Source organism: Maniola hyperantus, chromosome 2 (assembly GCF_902806685.2).
Source record: "Maniola hyperantus chromosome 2, iAphHyp1.2, whole genome shotgun sequence".
NCBI lineage: Eukaryota > Metazoa > Arthropoda > Insecta > Lepidoptera > Nymphalidae > Maniola > Maniola hyperantus.
In genome coordinates this window covers 11792359-11817475 of record NC_048537.1, presented here as the reverse complement: position 1 = coordinate 11817475, position 25117 = coordinate 11792359, and the positions used below count along the sequence as shown (strand labels likewise).

Below are 25117 nucleotides of genomic sequence, written 5' to 3'. Positions count from 1 at the left end.
AAGGTTATTTTTATGAGCTCGGAAGCTAGCCTCAGCGCCATGGCATTTGTATATATGTATATATTTGTTCAGTTATGTAATAGGTTGGCCAACCTATCGTTCGGGTAGTCCAGCCGGATAAGACATGGCATGTACGTGTGTGCCCGATTCGTCACCGCCGGATGCCGCCAGAATCAACCGTGTGCCTTTAGTCTGGGGAAAACCAGACTTTTATACGTCGGACGTATCAAATTAATTACTTCCAAAATAATGCCTCGTGTGTCACACAGTTCGCCAGCCACATTTGCCCCGAAGTTCGGTGCAAAAGAAAAGACACAAGAAAAAAAAAAGGTCTGTACCTGCTCTATTGTTTACCCATTGTCCCGTTACCCGAAGATGCTCGTTCCCCTTCACAGCATACTGTTTATACGTCGTGATATCCTAAATGTTAAAACGCCTGCCATCTACTCGTAGTTCGATGGTTCGAACTCGTCAAATACCTTTAGCCTTTCGTAGCTTTAGGTATTCAAATTAATCAAATATCACTTGGTTCGTCGTAGAAAGAAAACATCGTGAGGTAAACCCGCAACCTGAGAGTTCTCTATGGAGCCCGCGCTCAGTAGTGAGCCGGCGAGGGTTGCTCATGATGATGGTGATGGTATCGTGGTAGCTGATAGTTCAAAACACACCACATTATCCAAAATATTTGTGTGATTTTTGCCCAACAAGTCAATGTGTATTTTTGACAAGAGGCGTTCCATCTGACTGCGTTAGTCTGCCAACTTTATTCTATTTCTTATTTATTGCTAGGTAAGAGCTATTATTGTGAATTCGGTGTACTGCTGAAAAAAAACTAGCCTGAACTTTACTTAATAGTAAGAGTCGTGATATAGGTAATATGAGAGATTTAATATTGGAGTCCGACACATGGAACCATGTATCTACGGCATTTTTGAATACACACAGTTTTGATCGTTTAGCCTCTAAAATGAATTTGAGCTCCATTATTAAATGTCTATAGAAGGTATCTAGACGTGATAAATAAAAGATGATATTTATACTCAAATGCTTTTATTTCTGGTAAATAAGTTGTTTTATTTACTCTCACAGTTGAGTATTTTTAGAAAAAAAAGAAACTGGTATTGTGATTTAGACGGAATTTTAAATGTGTTTGTTACATTTAAAACCCGCCAAATGTTCGCTTCCTAGGCCAATCTATTTAGAAGGGAAAAACGAACATTTAAACTTTAAAAACCCTTACGGCCGCGCAGTTTATTTCACAATCAATTACACACATAATATGTCATAAAATTTAAGAGAGATTTTTTAAATTTTATTCCTAAAACGAATTAGAGTTAAAGACACACTGTACACACGGTTATATACATAATCTAGCACAAGTATTTATTCTAAATACATCTGAACCTAGTTACACAACTTGTCCGGTTAAAACCACCTTCGGTATATTCTTTCTAATTTAAACCTACTCGCGAGGTTCACAATGCGCCCCCACTTCTCGCGACTATGCATACACAATGCGGTGATTAGGTATAATATGAAATTTTCACACGCTAAACCCGTGGTCCACTCCATCCAAGCCCAGGGTTGAGACCATTGTCTACGTCTAGCATGATATTGGTCTTCTAGATTATTTTCTAGATCTATTTCATCTAGGTATACCGGTTAATCAATTTTATAAGCTTAAAAGGTTGTGGAACTATTTTCAAAATTTACACTAAATATAATAATCTGGGTACTTCACCATTAAACCGCCGCTGGCCCGAACACACTGTCTCTATAACCTTATCTTATTTCTCAGGACAAATTTTAACAATACACTATACTATAATTTTAATCTACACTCCAATTTTGCAAAGGAAGCTCAAAATATCTCGAATGGACGAGGTCGCGAGGTTCGCGCTGGGATTTGTACTTCCGACCCGAGCCGAAATCCTGCCTTGACTGCCCTCCGTTCTTTTTCCAGTTCTCCCTAAAGGTCCCCGTGGTCGTGTTTCGTCACGCCCACAGTTCTCTGAAAACCAAAAACAGACAGGGGAGTACGGTTCTCTGATTGGTCTCCTCTTGCGCACAAAATTACCCTATTGGCCGAAAACAAAATTGCGTTCCAGGCCCCACCTCCAAAATCTGTCCACATTTGTTCGCAGATACTTGTCGCCTGTTATTTGTCCCTAGACATATGATTGCCATTAAGTATTAGTTTTTGCCTTGTTTAGCCAGAAATTTTAAAATAACTCACGCATTTCTTGACGTCTTTATTAACAAACGCACTCTCTACTCTCGATAATTTGTTTTTGCTGTATTTAAAATTTATGGTCGCCTTTTTATTTTTCTTTCTTTGTTTTAGATTTATTGCCTTAGTTTTGAGAACGCCATAGAATCGTGTATCACACGGTAATAAATTTGGTGATTTATGAGTGACCATCTCAATCTAAGAAGTTGTATTTGCATATCGGCAATTCTAATGCCGAATTGAATATCAAATGCATTAGGATCGGCATAAACACTTTCGCAAAATACGAGATCTGTCCTGTAAATATGTATATATTCCAACACATTTTGTACTTAAAAACGTGTCTTTCGATAATTTCTTTGCTATCTTCATCTTTGCTTTCAAAAGATTCACAATTCAATACAGCTAAAGCAGCTAAAATTTTCTTTCGCATAAGATAAATCATGAAAACTTTACCAATTATTGTGAATTCAGTAAACAAAAAGACAATTTCTTCAATCATTTCTTCAATTATCAGCGGTGTGAAAAAGGTATTGAAAACAATTAATGAATTGTAACTGAAAAAAGTAAGACAGAGGATAAAAATCGCATAGTATTTGTAGTATCTGTGCGAATTCTCGCCTGGCCAAATCCCCAAAATTTTGAGAAGTAAGAAACTTAATTTAAAGCAACGCGATAACTTTGGCGCGGCCATGCTTCTCAAATGACGAAAATGAATATAAACATTTTTACACCCTTTACTACGTAATAATATTATCCAGCGGAAAGCCGTTTAGGTATAATTAGAAAGTAATTAGGTTTTTAATTGTAACATCACCACATGTGATTACAACAGCTGCTTTAATCACCGTTTCTTATTGCTGTTAGCGGTATGATTACAAAAAAATTAAAAAAAATATCACTTTAGTGAGGCAATTATGTCATTTCACAAATTAGTAGGTACATACTTCGTGCAATAAATAGCCATTTATGTCTGGTCGATTGATTGACTGGTTGGTTGATTGAATAGATTGCTATCCCGCAGGAACTGTTTATTTTCCCAGAATAAAAAGTAGCCAATGTCACTTTTCAGGTATATTTAACTATAACTATGCAAAAAATCACGTCGATACATAGCTCTATTGCGACGTGATTGAAAGATAAATATTATGAAGCTTTCAATGGAAATTATTTTACCCGCGAGTTCATCCACGTGGAATTAGCTTTATTAAAAACTAGCTGATGCCCGCGACTTCGTACGCGTGGATTAAGGTTTTTAAAAATCCTGTGGGAACTCTTAATTTTTCCGGGATAAAAAGTAGCCTATGTCCTTTCCCGGATTGCAAGCTACCTTTGTACCAAATTTCGTCAAAATCGGTTGAACGGTTCAGCCGTGAAAAGCTAGCAGACAGACAGACAGACAGACACACTTTCGCATTTATAATATTAGTATGGATTCTGTAGATTTTTTTGATTTTCTGGCGCAAAAATTAGCCTATGTCCAGGAACCAAACTCTCATAGGTGGGGCCATAAAAAGCTAGTCAGGCTGTCGTATATTTTCGCATTTGTAATATTATGATAATAGGTCTTAGTATGGATCTATTCCAACAAGCATATTATTCAGAATGATCCTTACATAATAGAAATGGGCCTTTTTAATAGCCCGAAAAGCATTCACGCATCGCACAACGAAGTTGACAGCGCAGAATGAGGAATGAAAGACTTGGCTCACTCGCATACCCACGGTAATGATGACTGCAGGCCACGTTCCATTGTGCCTACACTGCGCCCGGAAAATTAAAGCAACTAAACTTAGAGGAAATTTTACCATAGGCGCAGATGCTGTTGTGCACTTGAATTGTCCCATACTTTATGTAAACTAGAAATATGAGTAGGTACATGAGTGTATTCTCCTATTTAGTAACGGAAACTTTTGTTGAGATTTTCTCTAACTTCTTATAAAATGTGCTTAAATAATTATGAATTTTAAAACCTACTTGCTTTTTTTCAGATTTCGGATCTAAATTGTTCCTAAATATCTTCTATATATATATAAAAGGAAAAGGTGACTGACTGACTGACTGATCTATCAACGCACAGCTCAAACTCTTGGACTGTTTGGGCTGAAATTTGGCATGCAGATAGCTATTATGACGTAGGCATCCGCTAAGAAAGGGTTTTTCAAACCCTAAAGGGGTGAAATAGGGGTTTGAAATTTGTGCAGTCCACGCGGACGAAGTCGCGAGCATAAGCTAGTTATGAACTAAAATAATAAGTAGATTCCAAAAAGGAGAGGTAGTGCTCCGTCCTTTAGTAGCTCGTCATGGCGGGGGACAACCGTGCCCCCTGAGTAAGTACAGCCAGAGTGAGTTCTCTCATGTCAGATTATTCAATTTCTTTCCTATTGGTCACAATACTTATACATAGTTGTTATTGAATTCAGTTATCTTTTTAAACAAATTTATTTCACTGGGCACTCTAATCCACAACTTTCCTGTGGTCTTTATCGAAGCGTTTTTACATTCTCGGATGATACAATAACGATAATTACTATATTTTTCATGTAAACTAGTATAGAGGTCATGTTTATTAAACTTTGGGAGGTTATGCTGTTGTTTACAAATGCATGACGTCAGAGCACAGATAATCTATCGGCCATGTTTTCACCTGTCTAAGAAAAATATATTTTTAAATTAAAGTTTTACGGTTTTTAGGGTGCAAAAAAATATAGTGTTAATTTTTTTGATCTAATAGGACAAATATTAACCATTTAAGACCTACTTAAAAAAAGTGTCAACTAGCCTATTATTAAGTACCTACTAAGCATTGACTATGTATAAAAACTGTGATAGACTAGTTTCGGCCTTCTATCCCGGGCACGCACCCTCAACATTTCAGAATTGTGTGCGTTTTAAGAAATTTAATATCACTTGCTTTAATGGTGAAGGGCAACATCGTGAACAGAGGAAACCTGCCTGAAAGTTCTCCATAATGTTTTCAAAGTTTTGTGAAGTCTGCCAATGCACACAGCCGGCGTGGCTCAAACCCCATTCTGATAGGAGACCCGTGTCGTTCACTCTGCCCGTGCTCAGTAATGATTCAATGATAGGTTGATTATATGATTGATTAGGTATCATCATGATCAACCCATCGCCGGCTCACTGCAAAGAACGGGTCTCCTCTCAGAGTGCGAAAGGTTTCGGCCATAGTCTACCACACTGGGCAAGTGCGGATTGACAGACACAGATAACATACTTAAATTTAGGTAAATAGGTTTGTACAATAATTCAGCCTACTACTCTAAATTTCATTGTCTTAAATAACAATAACCCCTTTTTTACTGTACAGTAGATTGACATACAATGGAATAATGAAAACTCAGGCACGCTTTTCAGTAGTTACAACAATAGATAAAAATTTATTGTTTTCACATTTCCACTATTATTCACAATTGCGCTCCTTCGCTCGCCATATTTTTTAAAGAAAAAACTTTTCACGCCTCTTTCCTGTTTTTTAATTAAGTGTAACTAAGAGGCTCCTTTGTCCGACCATCGCCTGTTAATTGCCGGCAGTCAGTCACTTGTCTTCAACAACGCTTTATTTGCCTACTGGTGTTTATGAAATCTGTTGTAAGCAAAAATTAATTTCTTGCCAACAACTAAGTAATTTAGGTCTCGCACCGTTCAAGGTTCGTGTTTAATAAAAACATAATATTTTCTTTCATACGAACAGATTTATTTCGAGGGAAGTTGATTTCTTAATTTTCATTTATAAAGCTATCCATACTATCCATCCATATCCATATTAATATTATAAATGCGAAAGTGTGTCTGTCTGTCTGTCTGTTCGTCTGTCTGTCTGTCCGTCTGTCTGTCTGTCTGTCTGCTAGCCTTTCACGGCCCATCCGTTCAACCGATTTTGACCAAATTTGGTACAGAGATAGCTTGCGTCCCGGGGAAGGACATACGAAATTGGATAAATGGGGGTTTGAAATTTATGTTATCCACGCGAACGAAGTCGCGAGCATAAGCTAGTTTGGGTATGAAAGGCATCGTGGAGAATTCCACAACTAGCTCGAACACAGGGTGGTAAATTTTTCTAGACTTATCAAACTAATTATTTTATACTCATTGGTAAAAAAAACTAACGTATATGTCATCGTATAGAAAAAGCATAAAAACGTCCTATCTATACATGGTTTTATAAAGTAGGTTTAACTAAGTAGGTAACTGTCTGTTTAGTATGCATGCATCCTCGCGCGCGACCACCCGCCATGATTGAAACTAAATCCTACGGGACACCCGCTTGCTACAGAGTACTGACTGGTTACTGCCCACAACGCCGCTGCTGCGAGAATAGTAAAATTTCTATTTAAATAGGCGTCTTCTTTTCATTCGGGTACAAGTTAGCCCTTGACTGCAATCTCAACTGGTGGTAAGTGATGATACCGTCTAAGAAGGAAGCGGGCTAACCTGGAAGGGGTATGGCAGTTTGTATTAAACCCATACTCCTTTGGTTTCTATACGGCGTCGTACCGGAACGCTAAATCGCTTGGTGGCACGTCCTTGCCGGTAGGGTGGTAACTAGCCACAGCCAGAGCCTCCCTCCGGACCAGGCCAGAGAAATTATAAAATTCCAAACCCCTGCCAGGAATCGAATCCGGGACCTCCCACTAATAAGACCACTGAGCTTAGGTACCACTTCGCCAAGGAGGTCGTCGGCTAACTTGCCAAACACTTCAAACGAGAGAATATAATATTCATATCGAAAAGTATTTTTATTACAATTAGATAAGTATTTGATGGAAAGCTGAAAAGATTTTTTTATTAGATTGATTTCATTCAAAAAAAAATAAGGAACAGTCTAAACAATATTCTTGTTCAATATTTTTTTTCAAATATTTACAAACTTAACTAGGTAGCGTGGTAGGCTTTGGCCAACCCTTTCTAATTCTGAGAGGAGCCCCATGCTCAGTAATGAACTAGTTATGAATATCATCAATCCAATGCTAGATGATGATGATGGTGAATTGAAAATTATCATAGTAGTAAAATAGGTACTAAGAGCGTTTTTCAATTCAATAGGTACCAACATTGAGAAACACTTTTGATATAAAAGCGAATTGTACTTTATCTAGCTGCTAGAATTACTAGACGTACAAAACTGCACTATACGTCTTCCAACATTAAACAATAAATAATTTGCTCCCGTACAATGAAACTAATTAGCAACATCTACGTGAAAATTTACAGACAATAAATCCATTTAGCGCTGAACGGACTCGGATTCTTCGTTCAGAAACAGCACCGGTGGTGTTTTATTGCGCAACACTAACTTTGTACATAAATAAATACATGAATATAAATTATTATTATTCAGCATTTATTTAATAAATGTAAGCATAATATGTAGTATTACCTGTTACTAATTTTATAGGTTTGAGTTGTTACTAACTACTACATACTTACCGACTTTCAGATAACCAACAGCTTATTTGTCGTGCATAATAACAAAATTTTTGTCTAAGCTTTTGAAATATTTCTAAGAATATTTTTCTTAAATCTATCTCTACTAGGCGTAAACACGCAGATAAAATGGTTAACAAAACTGTGTAAATACACTTCTGATCAAAATTATTTTTTCTTCAATCCGGACTTTTTTGGCCCTGTTCACAAAGTTCATGATTTTGATTACGGAATACGAACTGCACTGATTTCCAAGTGAATCGACCAAAAACTACTAAGGTTGAGTCCAAAATTCGTTATTTTAAATTATCAATGGATCTAAGACGTCCACAGCTGGACAATAAATAGGTCTCTTGTCAGGATTCTGATCAAAACAGTTACTTGTAAGAAGAGGATAAACCACTTTTTCAGATACCTGTACTGAGTACCTACATAACAACTTCAATATATTAGAATTTTAAAGCTAGTTCAACGATCACACCGGAAGTTTAGTGCTGTTGAAAGCACTAAGCATGTTGGGAGCATGAAGTGTTGTTGCTATTGAATGCGGATGTCCGCCGGCGCCGCATAGCTAATGCGACTTGCACTTAACTGTACTTGACTGGATCACTGCACTTACTCAATACTCATACTAGGTATAACGAACTTAGAAATCTTTAGGTAGGTACATGCTTATGGTGCCATTAAGCATCCCTGATGTGTGAGATGGACATTGGTTTAGGTCTCACGGCGGACATCCGCTGGTGGAGTAATAAGGAGTTGCCGATCCCTTGTGCTTTATCATTGTGGGTGTGTGGGGGTTGTGCTCGCCCCTGGCCAGTGGTATCCATGATGGATTTTCCTCACGAAAAAAAGGTCTCAACTCTCATATTTTATGTCGTCTGCAACTACGATAGGTTTTAAATTGTATTAAACGTTTGACTGTAAATCGAACTTCTGATATAAACGTCCACTTCAATTAATATTCAAAAAAGTTAATAGAAGTAAGCGCAGCGTTAAGCAAAGCAATATATTTCAACGATCAAAGGCGGTAATGTCGACTCGCATTACGCTCAAACTATTTGCCAAGCCTGACCCAGTTCTATATTATGCCAATTTAATATCACGCCATGAGAAGATGGATGTGAAAATTTTCACGTACTTCGTACGAAAACTACATCTGTACGTTTCGTTCATTTGACTTTTTGCCATTTAGAGACTAATGCTTAGCTTTGCTATGTTGTTTATATGTTTATGTTACATTGACAATTTTTTATGGAAAAATCTGAAAAATGTTTCCCATTGCAACTGAAAATTGAAGACGGATGTCCGCCGGCGGCGTTTTCAAATGCGAATATAATGCACTTTGGTTATATTTAGCCCGAGAAAGAGTATAAAACATGATTGAAAGATGATATGATGTAATTATTTATGGAAATGCAATAAATGAAAATTGAATTGAATTGAAATTGAAAAGACTAAACATGACAAAATTGCATAGATATTATCCAAAAAAATTGACAGCGATTTACATTAGATAATATTTAAAATAAATTTTGTTTTTATTAGTGTGTCTCTAGGGTTTACAAGGCATCTAGGAACATGCTTGGAAAACATTGGATTCCAACGATATTTTTAAAAATCTAAATCGTTGCGTTCAAAAATTTAGTTATAAAATAAACTTAAAATTCGCTTGTTAGGTGCCACCCCACAGCATTCAATCGGCAATCTAAATCAAAAAAAGAACCTAATAAACTTAACCAACCTGAAGGAGATGAGAGAAGAGAGTAGCTGATAGCCTAGTAGTTAAGACATCCGCCTCCAATTCAGGAGGTTGGGGATTCTATTCCGGGCACGCACCTCTAACTTTTCAGAGTTGTTGTGTGTTTTAAGCAATTAATAGATATCACTTGCTTTAACGGTGAATGAAAACATCTTGAGGAAACATCGTGAGGAAACCTGCATGCCGGAGGTTTCTCTATAACGTCTTCATAGGTATGTGAAGTCTGCCAATCCGGACTTGGCCAGCGACTATCTCATTCTGACAGGAGACCCGTGGTCTGTAGTGAGCCAGCGATGGGTTGATCATGAGGAACCCAACCTAACCTCTTTTAATCGAAAAATCTCTCTCTCTCGACAGATTCATCGGTGTTAATGTCGACTCACATTATGCAAAATCTGTTTACCACACCTGACCTACTTCCAGCTTAATATCAGAGCCTTAAGATATCTTATAGATTTGAATATTATTGGAATTGCTAGTCTAGTAAATATATTTCCTTACCACGTGAACTTAGGTATGCTTATGCTTGTCTTCAGAATACTTCTTTCTTCGATTTTCTTTCTGAACCCGTAGTAGAGTCGTCAGTATGAATTATGATGGGAACATCTATACTATAGGTACATTGACTCGTAAAAGGCATCAAAAGTGCTAATCGCAAATAGTTTTATAAGCATTATAGAACATTGAAAACTTTAAATATATTTTTTCAAGTTTTTACTGAAAATTTTTCGGAAAAGTCTTTTGGAGACTGTTCCTAAATAGGTATTCACATTTGTAATGTAGGGATTAGTAGGGATAAGGTATGTTTCAGGTCGCCAAGTTATATGAAACTGCATCCAACTCTTCCGTAGATAGTAGGTAGTGAACAGGAATTCCCTAATCCGTGTAGCTGCGATGTTGTGGGCAGTAATCAGGTTGGCAGTAAGCGGTGTTCCGCGGGATTTAGTTTCAATCACGGCGGGCGACCGCACGCTTGATTCATGCATACTAAAGAGCGGTCGGCTACTTGCTTTTAGATAGCCTTTCTAGACTGAGGCTTTCGCAAATTTAATATATTATTTATGAAAAAAAAAATTTAATGAACTAAAAATGAAGTGTGATGGAAAAGGAACTAAAAATCCAGAAATCGTTGCGAAAATTATGTCGAATGACATCTTCAAACATTTATAGTTATACAACTAAAGAGCGGTCGGCTACTTGCTTTTAGATAGCCTTTCTAGACTGAGGCTTTCGCAAATTTAATATATTATTTATGAAAAAAAAATATAATGAACTGAAAATGAAGTGTGATCTTCAAACATTTATAGGTAGGCAGATTTATGAACAGGTAATGTTAACTGGAAAAGTAACACCTATAAATAGTTAATTTATTATGAATATATACCTACATATAAGGATTTTTGTAAATTCAACCCCTAAGGGGGTAAAATAGCGGTTTTCAATTTGTGTAGTCTACGCGGACGAAGTCGCGAGCATAAGCTAGTTAAATATATAAAAGAAAAAGGTGACTGACCGACTGATCTATCAACACAAAGTTCAAAGTAATGGACAGATCGGGCTGTTTGGCATGCAGATAGCTATTATGACGTAGACATCCGCTAAGAAAGGATTTTTGAAAATCCAACCCCTAAGGGGTAAAACACGGGTTTGAAATTTTGAGTCCCGGGCTAGTTATTATGTCCCCATAATATCTATTATCTACCTACTAGTTTTTTACCCTCGTTGCTAATGGCAGGTAGTCCGTAGAACACCTACGGTCGAACTAACTATTAAGATTTTCTAGAAAAGCTCGTCTAACCTGCTATGTACCAATAAATAAAATCAGTAAGTATTCTATAGTACTTACCCATAATATGGGGGGCTATTATGGAGGCACAAATAAGCTAAAATCATTAAGAATTTTTAAATATGAATGATTTGCTGCTACAACGCACACAAAAAAATTGTGTAGGTAAGGTGGCAGACATGTGCTAGTATTTTCAATAGACGGAATGGGACAGGGCTTTCACGAGCTAAGTACTTAGTCAGATGTTGAGTATGTTCTGGTGATTGAGCCAAGTACGGCTAAGTGCAAGTCGCATTAGCGATGCGGCGCCGGCGGACGTCCGCCTTCAGGTTGTGACAACACTTCACGCTTTCAACTACGCAAACATTCCCGTGTACTTTATATTTTAGCGTTTTAAGGCAGTAAACTACTAGTAATATGGAATTTAAAGTTTAATCCATAATTCGACATAATAATATTGTATTTTTATATTTTATTTTTATTTTATAATTATTATACTATTATATAAAGAGTCCTGAGTGATATAGCCTACTATACGGGATCTTTAAAATCCTAAATCTACGCGGGCGAAGCCGCAGGGATCAGCTATATCTATACTAATATTATAAAGAGGTAATGTCGTTAAGTTTGTTTGTAGGGGGTAATCTCTGGAACTACAGAACCGATTTAAAAAATTCTTTCATCAGTAGAAAGCTACATTATTCCTGAGTGAGATAGGCTATACGGGATCTTTAAAAACCTAAATCCATGCGGGCGAAGCCGCGGGGATCAGCTAGTATTATATAAAGAGGTAATGTCGTTAAGTTTGTTTGTAGGGGGTAATCTTTGGAACTACTGAACGGTTTTAAAAATTCTTTCACCAGTAGAAAGCTACATTATTCCTGAGTGACATAGGCTATACGGGATCTTTAAAAACCTAAATCTACGCGGGCGAAGCCGCGGGGATCAGCTAGTATTTTGTAATAGGTGATGCCCGCGACATCGTCAGCGTAAGTTTCGGTTCTTAAAAATCCCGTGGCAAGTCTTTAATTTTCCGGGACAAAAACCTTCCCCAGGATGCAAGCTATTTCTGTACCAAATTTTATCAAAATCAGTTGAACAGATGGACCATGAAAAGCTATCAGACAGACACTTTGTTATAATATTAGTACGTATAAGTAGAAGAAATTGTTTCTCTTGCGATGCGAGATAATCATTTTACCGTAATCGCCCTGCTGGTAATTAGTTTTTTTCATAATAATATTATCTCAATTTTGATTTGATTGTTGGTTGGTAAGTTTTTCAATATATTCTGCAATTTAATTCTTAGTGAGAATAAAGTACTTTAACCGTTATTCTGTCGAATTACCTACGTTACCAATACGCAGAAACGCGATTGTGCTTTTAAAAATAATGCATAAGTAAGTAGTTTTTAAGAGACAAGGATATTTTAATAAACACTATCGAGGTATTAGATGTTACGAGCTATAATGCAGAGAAAAAGTTTTAATAATATGGAGTCCTTGCGCGTTGCGGTCGTAGAAAAAAATATGGACGGCCGTGACTTATATTCGGTCGCGAACTGTAGTAATGGACAGCGGTAAATATTGCACCAAGGGGAAATAAATTACGGTACTTTTTCAGACACACAAAAAGTAGGTTTCTCTTTGTTTCCTCTTCCGTGGCATCTCGGAAAAAGTTTAATAATATGTTACTAGGAGCACTGATTATGTAAGTGCAGAAGAAGTTTCAGCGCGAACATTTATTTCGTTTTATTTCATTAAATGGTAGCTACCTACAAAGAGATTTTATCTAAATAACGTATTTTTTCACGCCTTGACAGGTTGCTATAGAATATTAAAGTAGGTATTACTTATTAACTTACATAAGTGATAATTTATCCCGCGTATCTACGTGCATGATGAAATGAAGAGGCGCTAGACTCGGAGGACTCGATGATGAACTCGGCGGAGCTAAGATGCTGGATCAGCGATCTTATACAGATAAGTATAATGTGGACAAATGCTATCAAACAAATCCCAGATAGCAGGTGGGTATGAGCAGCAAAAAACGATGTGTAAAAATTTACTTACCACCAAGTGAGATTGCAGTCAAGGGCTAAATTGTATCTGAATAATATAAAAAATCCCTACAAGAGACTTGACTATTTTTAAAGTCCATTGTCACGGTAATGCAGTAGTTATCTATGCAGTATTATAGATCGATCACGCGGTGCGCTCGCGGTGCAGCCAGTCGCGACCACAGAGTACTTTTTACATGTCGCGACTGTGGCGCAGTGACGAACGGACGGTGTTTTGTTTTTTAATAAGCGCGCGATTTTTTTCACTAAAAATAAGTTCAAGTACATATTTAAACACAAAGTAGGCAAATGACAAGTAGGTACATATTTAAACACAAAGTAAGCAAATGTAATTAAAATGCCGGAGGCGGGCAGCCCTATCGCATGTTTACGTACCGCGCTGCTGTAGGTATTTATTTCAAAGATACGGCCGAGTTACAATACTGTATAGATAACATTTACCGTGCCATTGTGCTGTTCATACGTCCATAGATTGAGAGTTGAGACGACGACGACGAAGAAGTTAGGATTATTAGATAAAAACAATAACAAAATTTGGTAAACCTAAAGCTATTGTTGTTAATTAATTTACTTACAGTTGTGAGTTGCATACAAGTCAAAAGTTTGAATTGCACGATGAACTCCGGTAACTCTTGCAGAAAAATTAGAGGCCCTTCAGTGCTAAATAGATTTATTTCCAGTGCACTTTCACGTAGATTCCGTTAATTACTCTCATTTCACGAAACCAATTGTTTGTTGGAACACGAGTTCTGAAACTTTTATTAGGTAGGTAGGTAGGTACATTGTTTCAGGTAATTAGAAATATTATTGCAATCTCAAAATTGACTAATGTAATTTACATCAGTGATCAAAAATTGTCATATAATATTATTATAACAAAAAAAATACTTCAATATAACACAGCCTACATAATAATACGTATAGTTAACTAGCTTCGTCCGCGTGGACTACACAAATTTCACCCCTTTAGGGTTTGAATTTTCAAAAACCTTTCTTAGCGGATGCCTACGTCATAACAGCTATCTGCATACCAAATTTCAACCCGATCAGTCCAATAGTTTGAGCTGTGTGGTTGATAGTTCAGTCAGTCAGTCAGTCAGTCACCCTTTCCTTTTATATGTTTAGATTATTCACGTTGGACTTCAACCCTTCAAAAGGCTTTAGTTAAGAGGAATTTACAATCAAAACACGAGGTACAATATTAACCCCACTTGTATTCAGTTTGAAATGTAAATCCTTGCCCTGGATACAGTAGTAGGTACAGCCTTTAGTCTATGACTTAACTCAGTGAACCAGTCGTTGCAAACCCCGCTGATTAATTCCCATCTGTATAATTTGGGCCCATTGTCAAACCATCCCGTTACTTGGATTACGCTGTCTAGGGATTTAGCTGTATAACCGGGCAGATGAAAACTTTTGTAACACTGCCCTAGCGACTAAAATGTTTAGAGAGGGTTAAGTACTTACTAATTACGTACAAAAGATTTATACACGGTTTTGTTTTGAGCTTTTAGAATGTAGACCAATAGTTCTGTTGTTGATGCGAAATTAAATGGTAGAATAGAAGCCCAAAAAACGTCGAAGTTTTGTATTAGTAGGAACATTATTTAATTTTAAGTATATTATTCAGACCTACGCAGCTTATTATTTTTCTAGTTTAATCTATCTACTTACTGACCTATTTTTCCACTTCAAGCAGTAGGTACCTACCTAAAGTTATGCTAGGAGCATTGAGGGACAGGACAGGCACTCGGTAGAAGTAAATAGCTAGGTACTTACAAGAAAAGTTCAACGGTAGGGATTTAATACCTACCTTTACCTTTATTGGATGAAGAAATGCGGCCTATTTTTACACCAACAGCTCTATTACGGAATTATAGCGACGAATAGCTTAGAAATAAGAAAGCAATTAATTTACTTACAAGGCGGTTAGGTACGACTGTACGAATAGGTTAGTAGGTACTTACTTATTTTATAAATTCAAAAAAATAACAAAATAAAAGGGTCAAGCCGCTCTGCTTCCTTTTTAAATCTTATATATCCTAGGTAGCATTAGTTAAGTACTTAGATAATGCGATCTGAGTAGACGTTAAACTTTAAACAAAAGCTCTATTTTAACCGAATGCAAAAAAGGAGCAGGTTCTCAATTCGTTGGAATCTTGTTTTTTAAAATGAAAAGCTTTTAATGCAATAAAACGAAAATTACCTATCAAAAGAATTCGCCGTGAAAATTTTCACTAAGTAAGAACTATAATTTTATTATTGTAAGAGTATAATCTTTGCCAAGGCTCGTTACGGACACGAGTGGTCTGCATGCAAGCTTGCATTAAGTTCTAAAAGGCATTAATGCACCAACGCGCGGGGCGCATGACCACGCCTGCTCAATGGGAAAAAGTTATAATACGGTCTCACAACCCTTGTAGCTTACTAAATATTTGTCTACGCTATATGAAATCCTATGCTGACTCACGCTAATTAATTGTCGTGCGTAAAAAGGCGGACTTTATGAAAATACATGGCATATCGCCTTTGTTCCGTCTTTGTAAGTAGGTATACACTATTGTTTTGCAAGAGAGCCAACCCCAGGTTTTTTTTAAATAATAAATAAGTAAACTTGCATGATATTTTTCGAGGATGTACCTATCATTTTTTCATTTCCGTTCAGTAATCAGTAATGTAAGTAATTATTTATTGTGATATTAATTACTAAGTAATACATAAATGAGTCAAGTTTCATATTTCCATTTCAAAAGAAATTTTAGCGACATTAGCATTTCTTGATTAAGAATATTTTTCTCATTCCCCTATTTCTGTTTTCTCATAAAAGTTTCTGTCGTTAAATTTAATGGTTTTTTAGAACTTTTTCAGTGAAAGAACGTTTTTATTACGATACCTATCAGTTAATGTTATTACCTACTTAGGTACGCAAAACTTTCCTTTATGTGAAAACTCCAAGTAGAATTATAGACTCCAATAAAAAAACTAAGTTGTTAGGTAGGTACCTAGGTACTGCGGCCAAAAAATTGATCAGCTATTCCAAAATTCTTTTCACAAAAAAATACCTAAATAAAGGTTCCTAGAAGACAGAATTTTCCTTTATCTTTTACGGTTTTGTTAAAGAACCCGGCCAAGTGCGAGTCAGACTTGCGCACCGAGGGTACCGTACTACAGTAATATTTTTTTGACATTTTGTATACAAACTGTACCTACACAATAGATCAAAAACTATGATGCATAAAAATATATAAAAATCTGTTTTAGAATGTACCTGTAAGCCCTTTCTTGTGATAACCCACTAAGTAGGTCTTACTTTGAAAGTTGAAAATAATAATTATTGTTCATGAACACATTTTAATTTTTTTTAGTGATGTGACATACTTACAAATCCAGCGTTTTCAGATTCTCCCCTTACGTGTGCTAAGTAAAGACCTACCTACCTGTCCAATTTCATGATTCTAGGTCAACGGGAAGTAGGTACCCTGTAGGTTTCTTGACAGACACGACAGACAGACAACGAAATGATCCTATGAAGGTTCCTTTTTTGCTTTTGAGGTACGGAACCCTAAAAACACACTGTACATAAAATTTATGTATGATAAAAATGTAAACAGAAGGAAAGAAGGAATATGTACCCTTTTGAATCGTTAATTTTTGACCCTAGGCACTGAAAACTTCCTACCCCTGTCCGGTGTCCACTTTCATTATTTACCTACATACCTACCTACCGACTCTGATAGGTATATTAATAAAATACAATGAGAATCCAGAGAACAATAACGGCACACAATATCACAGAATACATAATACAAAACCAAACAAACTTTATTAAAAACAACTCTACCTACTGCACAGTTGAAATACGTCTTTTTAAGTAAGTAATAGGTATTTTAAAGTACCTACAGTACAGTACAATCATGACAAGCTCAAGTTACCGGGGTATTAAATAAATAAACTTAATTAATATCGGCTTTATTATGTCGGCTAATATTCTCTAGTACAATACTTTCAAGGAGGGTGAACAACCCTTTTACTTTAAATGAGGGTAGGTAAGTCGCTATTGCAGTTGGTACCTACTTAATTAATTCTTAAAGGACGATAGAATATTCTATACAACGCATAACGCAACGTAAATAGAGAATGCTAATAAACTCAACAGCTAAAAGTGCTCGAAAAAGCTTTTTTGCGCTTTGGGCGAAAACTATCCACGTCGCAAATTGTACCTTAGTAAGTTGGTTGGTTGGTAACCTTAATAAGTACCAACTTACTAAGGTTACTAAAGAGCACCTTAGGTGAGTAGGTACTATCTCTATGAAAATCACTTATTAAAGAGCCCCATGGACCTATCTAGGTCCATGAAGAGCCCATACAATATTGTGATTTGTAACAGATGCCCATGATGCGTTATGGCCTTGTTTTATTATGGCCATTGGCATATTTTATATTGTCTTTGGCATATTATATGGACAAAACCCTTGGATGAACTATCTCTATGACAAAACCTATGGACAAAACTTTTTAAATGACATCCTTGTGTGTTTTTTGAATAGCGGGATTTTTATTAAAAATCGCCCGTTATTAATACACCAATGTTACCCGTCTTTACTTTACCTAACTGTAATAATGGTGCTCAACACCTCGGTTGACACTGACATTTGACAGCTAATATCGCAAAATGACAATTGACACTTGACATGACAGAGAGACAGAGAGCGTGTTTTTGTTTTTTACGTGGTCGGTGATCTGTGGTTTTTTTGCATGTTTTTAGAATTTTGATTTTCAGCTCGAAAGTTTCGATTTTTATAGATTGAAAGAGTACCTACCTAAACATTTAAATTACAAGTACACAGTTCTCTTACTAAGTGAATCTCAAAGAAACGTTAATAATGCGCTTTTTAATCAAGCAAACGGGTAGTGGTAGTGAGCGTATCGGTAACCTCACAGGTTTTCTGAGATCACCGGGCGCGGAAATCGAAACACCTACAGCAGCTTTGTTTACTCAGGTAAAATTGAAATACTTAACAGCAACATTCAATAACACTCTGAATGAAACAACCAAATAGAAACTGAGTATAATGTAATAGGTAATTTAAGTAAAAAAAAAAGTTTGTAGGTAACAGTGTAATTATTTTATCTAATCTTTCCTGTAATCACTCACGTCTGGGGAAAAGACAGTAAGTACCTATCTTCCCGATCTTTTCGCTAATATCAAATTTTCAAAAAACATTTAAATAAGCTTTTAACATACCTACCAAAATTAGCTTTTCACACATTCACTGTAGGTCGCAAGCAATCATATGAAAATATCTATATCAAAAACGGTTTTTCGAAAAAATATAAAGTATGCAAACATATTTAGTAAAAATTGAGCCTAAAAATAAATACAGGTGACAAAAATCCTGCTCGTGCTAACAGATAAATTATGTGTTGTATTCATCAATTCTTGTCAGTTCCTTTTTTATTTCCAGGGTGGCAGTGTAGTCCATTTAACAGCAGAAGTTTTATCTCAAGTATTTTCCAAAACAAAACTACTATGGCTTCCTCTTTCAAATTCAATACACTTAGAGACTGGTGTGAAAGCGCAAAATGATGGAGTGGCAAAGTTTGCTGGCTTGTCAGGACATGTGACATGTACAACTTTGCATAGTTTGTCTGAAGTAACACCATCTGGACACTTTGAGCTAGATAGAGCACCCTTGTGGACAAAGAATGGAAAGAAAATGGTATCGGCTGATAGGTAACTTAGTTTGTACTTTGTATACTTGAAATATCACTATATCATTAATCCATACTAATATTATAAATCCGAAAGTGTGTCAGTCTGACTGTCTGGCTGCTTTCATGGCCCAACAATTTAACCGATTTTAATGAAATTTGGTACACAGTTAGCTTACATCCCGGGGAAGGACTACTTTATATCCTGGAAAATCAAAGAGTTCCCACGGGATTCTTAAAGGCCCATCTGCTTAGCCGATTTGTACGAAATTTGGTACAGAGGTAGCTTGCATCCCGAAAATTGATATAGGCAACTTTTTATCCCGGAAAATCAAAGAGCTCCCACAGGATTTTAAAAAAAACCGGAAGCCACGCGGACGAAGTCGTGGACTTCATCTAGTATTATGATATTGGAGCTATAAAGTAATAGGTTACATAATAATTCTATGCTGAAGCGTCTTTAACTTTGTATAAAAAATGTCACACATCATCAACATCTCAACTCAAAAAGGGTGGGCCGGTGATGGGTTGATATAATGATGACTGTCTCACCTGTTGGTAAGTGACAGTGCAGTCTAAGATGGAAGAAAACTAACCTATTTATACCTGTAGGGCGATTTCGTAAAACCTGCATCAATCTCAATTGTTGTGATTGGCTGAACCGATTATTGTTGCAACAATGCGTTGTAGCCAATTCAACCAGTCAGAAGTGATATTATAGCTGTCATTCTACCGCAATTGCAGCTGATAATAATATGATTATTACAGCTTAAGAAATTGAAACAGCTGTTATATTTAAAGTTGAACTTATTACTTAAATTAAAACTTTCCAGATATATGGATGTAATGGAAATATTCAAACCAGACATATGTTTGGCGATTGCAGATGGCCGCACTTCTCTCAATGAAGGGAGCAAGCGGATATCCAAGGCAGTAGATAGGAGCTATAGCATGCTCAAAACATGTATAAATCGCTATAAGGCTTCAAAGGAGCTACAGAGCAGTTCTCTTGTAGGTTTGTATGTTTAATAAATACTTCATAAAAGTAATACTTTGATTATGATGTTAATATAGTGTAGAAGCAATTTACTTTCAATTCAATTCAATTCAAATTTCTTTATCCTACTAATATTATAAATGTGAAAGTGTGGATGTTTGGATGTTTGTTACTCAATCACGCAAAAACGGCTGAACCGATTTGGATAAAACTTGGAATGGAGATAGATTATAGCCTGGTAAACAAAAAGGTACAGCCAAATACTGCCTATTAGCATGTTGTGTGTTACTTTGCATTCAGCTGCCCACTACTATAGTACGTCTTATGATCCAAACGCATTTGCGCAGCCACATATTTGCCGCGCCGCGTCGCTCAAGTGCGCTTTGCTCCATACAAATTTATATTTAAACTATATTTGCCGCGCTGCGTCGTGCAACTATAGGTACTAATAGTATGATATTTGTTTACTTTCAGGTGTTGTAGTAGGAACCGGAAATCCAAAGAGATGTGATGATAGTATACAGAATATTTTGAAACATGTTGATGATTTAACTGGAATTGCACTTCAAGGGATTCTAGATGGGACAGAAGAGTCTATGGATGTTGATATTGAGAAATTAAATGAAATTTTAGAAAAAGTTGGAGTAAGTTACCTTTATATTGTTTATTTCATTATAGACATAAGGATAAACATGATTCTAGTTAAGGAAGGTGAGGCATAGTTAATGTGCTTATGCTAGATAAGGTTGAAAAAGAACTAAAAGAAAATTAACCTTATATGCATCCGAACCAGAACAAACAACTAAGGCATTCCAAGTCAGTAGTAGTAGATGCGATTAACGATTGAAAAGTATCTACTTCTAAAAGTTTTTTTATATAAAAAATATTTCTATTCTATTCTATGCAATAATGCAGAGATCGTGCACAAAAAATATGCTTGAAGAAATACGTTTCTAGTTCCCATTCTTGTAAAGTCTATGTATCTTCTATGGACTAGTTATCTACAATACAAAATTTAACATTGTCATTTCAGAAAGTGTGCCCCAAAGAATTAGTTCATATATTCGAAGGGCATTGGAACCCTAGTATAATAATGTCAGCGGTAGAACACGGATGGGATGTGTTTGACGGATCCTATCCAGTGAAGCTTACCAATGCTGGTGTTGCGTTGAAGTTGAACTTCAATGTTACCAAAGATGTTGACACTATGTACCTGCTGGATATGGTTGATGAAAGGTAATTTACAATATTATCAGTACCCTTATTATAAATGCGAAAGTGTGTTTGTTTGTTGGTTTGTCCTTCAATCACGTCGCAACGGATTGACGTGATTTTTTGCATGGGTATAGATAAAGACCTGGAGAGTAACCAAAGAGTTCCCACGGGATTTTTTAAAAACCTAAATCCACGCGGACGAAGTCGCGGGCATCAGCTATTCCTATATAAATATTTATATAAAAAAGGAACCCTTATAGGATCACTTTGTTGTCAAGTCTGTCTGTCATGTCTGTCAAGAAAACCTTTGAGGTACTTCGTGTTGACCTAGACTCATCAAATTTGGCAGGTAGGTAGGTCTTATAGCACAAGTAAAGAAAAAAATCACATATTATAGATGTCGCTGTTTGTCATTAACTTGCAGTGTTCTACATAAAAGTGTTAGGTATATCTTGTACGATGGTACGGAACTCTTCTGTGCGAGTCATACGTTATTTGCACTTGACTGGTTTTTTAAGTTTAGTTTTTAAGTAATCGACGATATTGTTAAATAGTGACCGTATGCTGCTCCGCTTCCGTGGGAATTTCGAAAAATCTGGTCTCATTCCTTGTACTTACTACTTTATGAAGGGCACCTTTGCAAAATTTCAGGTGTCTGTGTTTCTGAAGTGTATTCTTATCAGTTCGAATTAGAAACGAGGAAGCAACTTCTTCCTCTCCAGTTCCTATAAGTGTCCTAATTTCGATTACGTACGGACCTTGTGGTACCCGTACTATAGTAGAAAGGTGAAGGAGAAACTGGTCAAAAATACTTGGGCACACTCAAAAATATCTCGTGTAGCATACCGGCCCGGCAACTTTGTTTAAGTTTATTATTCGTTAACCACAGCACAATATATCTTAGTAAAGAATTTATATTTACGATTTCAGGTATAAAGAAGACTTCACACCAATTTTAGAGGGGTGCGAGTGTTTAGCTTGTAGAAAACATACTCGAGCGTATATTCGACACTTGTTAAATACACGGGAAATGCTGGCGTCTGTTTTGTTGGCCATGTAAGTTTTATTTAGTTATTTATTTCTTAGATGATGCCCGCGACAATTGTCCGCGAAGATTTAGGTTTTTAAAAATCCCGTGGGAACTTTGATTTCTTGGGATAAAACTAATAGGCTACTGCCTGTGTTACTTTCTAGGTCTTCGGTGTTCCACGTTGTGATTCTCCACAAAACACGTACTGATTCTCCACCCACTTTATTGTTCAATTTTTCAACTTACCTACACATAGACCACTTGGCCTATACTGGGAAACCCTAGTGAAGGGTTGATTCGAGTTAGAATATTTATTCCCAGTCATTTTCTGAAAACCAGCCGGTACGCCAAGGCCGGGTCCATAACTGTGTAGCTATTTTACAAGATAATAGGAACTGAGAGAACTTGGCGAAATGTATTGATTTTATAAGCCCATATTGCTGATCGAGAATTTATTATTGTCAAAAATAGCAATGCAATATGTAGCCCAGCATTCGGACTATAAATAATTAATAGAATCCTTTATACTTTCAGACATAATCTTCACCACTTTGACCAGATGTTCTACCACACGCGTCAGCACATTGCCGCTAACACTTTTGCAGTATTCAAGCAACATATAACCAAGCAATGTGAAATGTTGAAAAACTTTCCGCCAAATCGACATAAGGCCTCAAACGGACCTAACAAACAGACGGAAAACCCAAACGCTCAACAGAAAAAGAAGAAATGTGTGAGTGAAGTAGATAAAAGTCATATAAACAGTAATGGTATTTAAATCTATTTGTATTTTAGTTCGATAAATAATTACACTTACCCTACCCCATACCATACCCTATCCGCAGAATGAAGTTAGTATAGCGCTCTCTCTGTATGGTCTATCATTTGTATGGGAAAAGCTTATGCTCGCGACTTAGTCCGCGTGGACTAGACAAATTTAGAACCCCTATTTTACCCCTTTAGAGGTTTAACTTTCAAAAATCCTTTCTTAGCGGATGTCTACGTCGTAATCTATCTCGTGCAGATATCTAGTCGTAGATATCTGCATGCCAATTTTTTTTGTAGTATCATATCACTCATCATCAGTACTATCACCTGTCTTCGTTTTTGCCAGCGTTCTGGTTACACCAGTATATAAGTTGAATGTAGGTTTGGAGTGTTTGGTCTTAGGTTTAGTTTTATCATTTTGTGCTGTGACTGACCAAAAAATGGATGTTTTGATTATTTCAGTGATTGTTAAGAATTATAGTTTTGCATAAGTAATTTTAAGTCAACAGTTTTTCACTCGGTTACCTACCAATTATGTTTGAAGCAAACAAAATGTACTAAGTACTTCTGTGAACATGGTCTTTACTATAGATGACGCAAAAGTTATTCACTTTTGATCGAGCATGCATAATTATTAATAGTAAAAGACCTAGTAAGAATAATAATTAATCATTCAGAATTTTAATGTTTCAGTTAGATTTTGCTGTCTATATTTAAATATGTAACTCCATATTTCGAAACTAAATTATTGATTATGATTAGGTATTAAAATAAACTATTAATATCTTTCAAAGAGAAGATATTATTTAGACAAATCTAACATAGCTACTAAGTTGCTATCTAAATCGGATACTTTTGATAAGCTGTTTGCATTACAATAAGGCGTAATTTAAGCTTACCATTTCTAGGAAAATAAATTATTTTTAAGTTCAATGTTTTTTTTGTTCACGACGGTCCTTGGCAGTGGCGTGCAGGTCATAGAACCTAAATAAAGTTAGCACGTAAGTGCGTGTGCCGTTGCGTGCGGACGTACGCGTTGTAAGTAATTGTAAATACAAAAGTTTTACCCCATGACTTGAACGTGCGCATTAGCTTACTTAATAACAGGCATTTTAAGTGGTCCCTACTCCCTAGTTATTATAGTTTATCATCGTCTCCTCTCAGAATAAGAATGGCACGCTGACAAAATTAAATCCATATTTTGCCAGTGTGCCATTCTTGCGTGGTGGCAAGTGATGATGCAGCCTAAGATGGAGCGCGCTGGCCTTGAAGATGCCTATTCACTCTTCTTTTAAAGATAACATAATTTGAAGATTTAATTTATATATTACTTATGAAAGTAATTCATTTTAGTTGTAGGTACAGTACGCGGCCGAAAGTAATGTACATTGACCTTTGGAAGGAGATAGCAGATTTTTGGAGCGTTGTCCCTGTCGTTGAGACCGACAAAATGTCATATAGGTATGAGTGACAGAGACAACGCTCTACAAAGCCAAAAAGTCATTATAAAGGCTGATGTACATCACTTTCGGCCGCGTACTGTAATTGTAATGTTAGCCCTTCTGCGATTGTCAGAAAATTCGTTAGCTATGGCTAACTAATTTTCTGGTTTAGGTTTGGAGACTTTTGACAGATAGGTATTCGAGGACTGAATAGCTAAACTTGTGAATCTGACGGAGAGACTGTATAGATGCATGCCCAGTGTCCACTGAAGCGGAGTGGATCGTAGATGTACTCAGTAGACTAATCAGATTATTAAGATATTTTTGCAAAATCTGATTGGTCTGCTGAACACATCTCCGCTTTGCTCTGCTTCAATGGTTAGGTACCTTAACTGTAGGGTTTGTATGAAATTTTACATCTTAACAACGTGGATAGAATTCGAGCATTGAATCACTTTAAAAAATAGGCTATGACATGTTTTAAAGCTCAAGTTCGTCCATACATCTACCAACTAGCGCTCCACGCGAAATCCTTTCGAAATGAAAATCGGTGGCACTGAATGCAAGACTTTAAATCAAGGGTCTTTAGGTCTAATTTACTTTGAGCTTCGACGCTCGAAATCTTTCAACGTTAGCGAGATTTAAAATCT

The 25117-nt window shown here is 36.4% G+C and overlaps 2 protein-coding genes across 2 annotated transcripts in view; one reads left to right on the top strand and one right to left on the bottom strand.

Moving 5' to 3' along the window:
* LOC138404005 (uncharacterized) overlaps positions 1–25117 on the bottom strand; it is a 209098-nt gene that overhangs the window by 140724 nt on the left and 43257 nt on the right. The gene's annotated exons all lie outside the window — the stretch shown is intronic.
* LOC117991859 (queuine tRNA-ribosyltransferase accessory subunit 2) lies at positions 18043–23269 on the top strand. Its single transcript, XM_034979494.2, has 7 exons — positions 18043–18303; positions 18769–19037; positions 19849–20030; positions 20487–20656; positions 21046–21248; positions 22158–22283; positions 22792–23269. Exons 1-7 carry the CDS (start codon positions 18187–18189, stop codon positions 23033–23035), a joined length of 1311 nt encoding a protein of 436 aa, XP_034835385.1. The 5' UTR covers positions 18043–18186; the 3' UTR covers positions 23036–23269.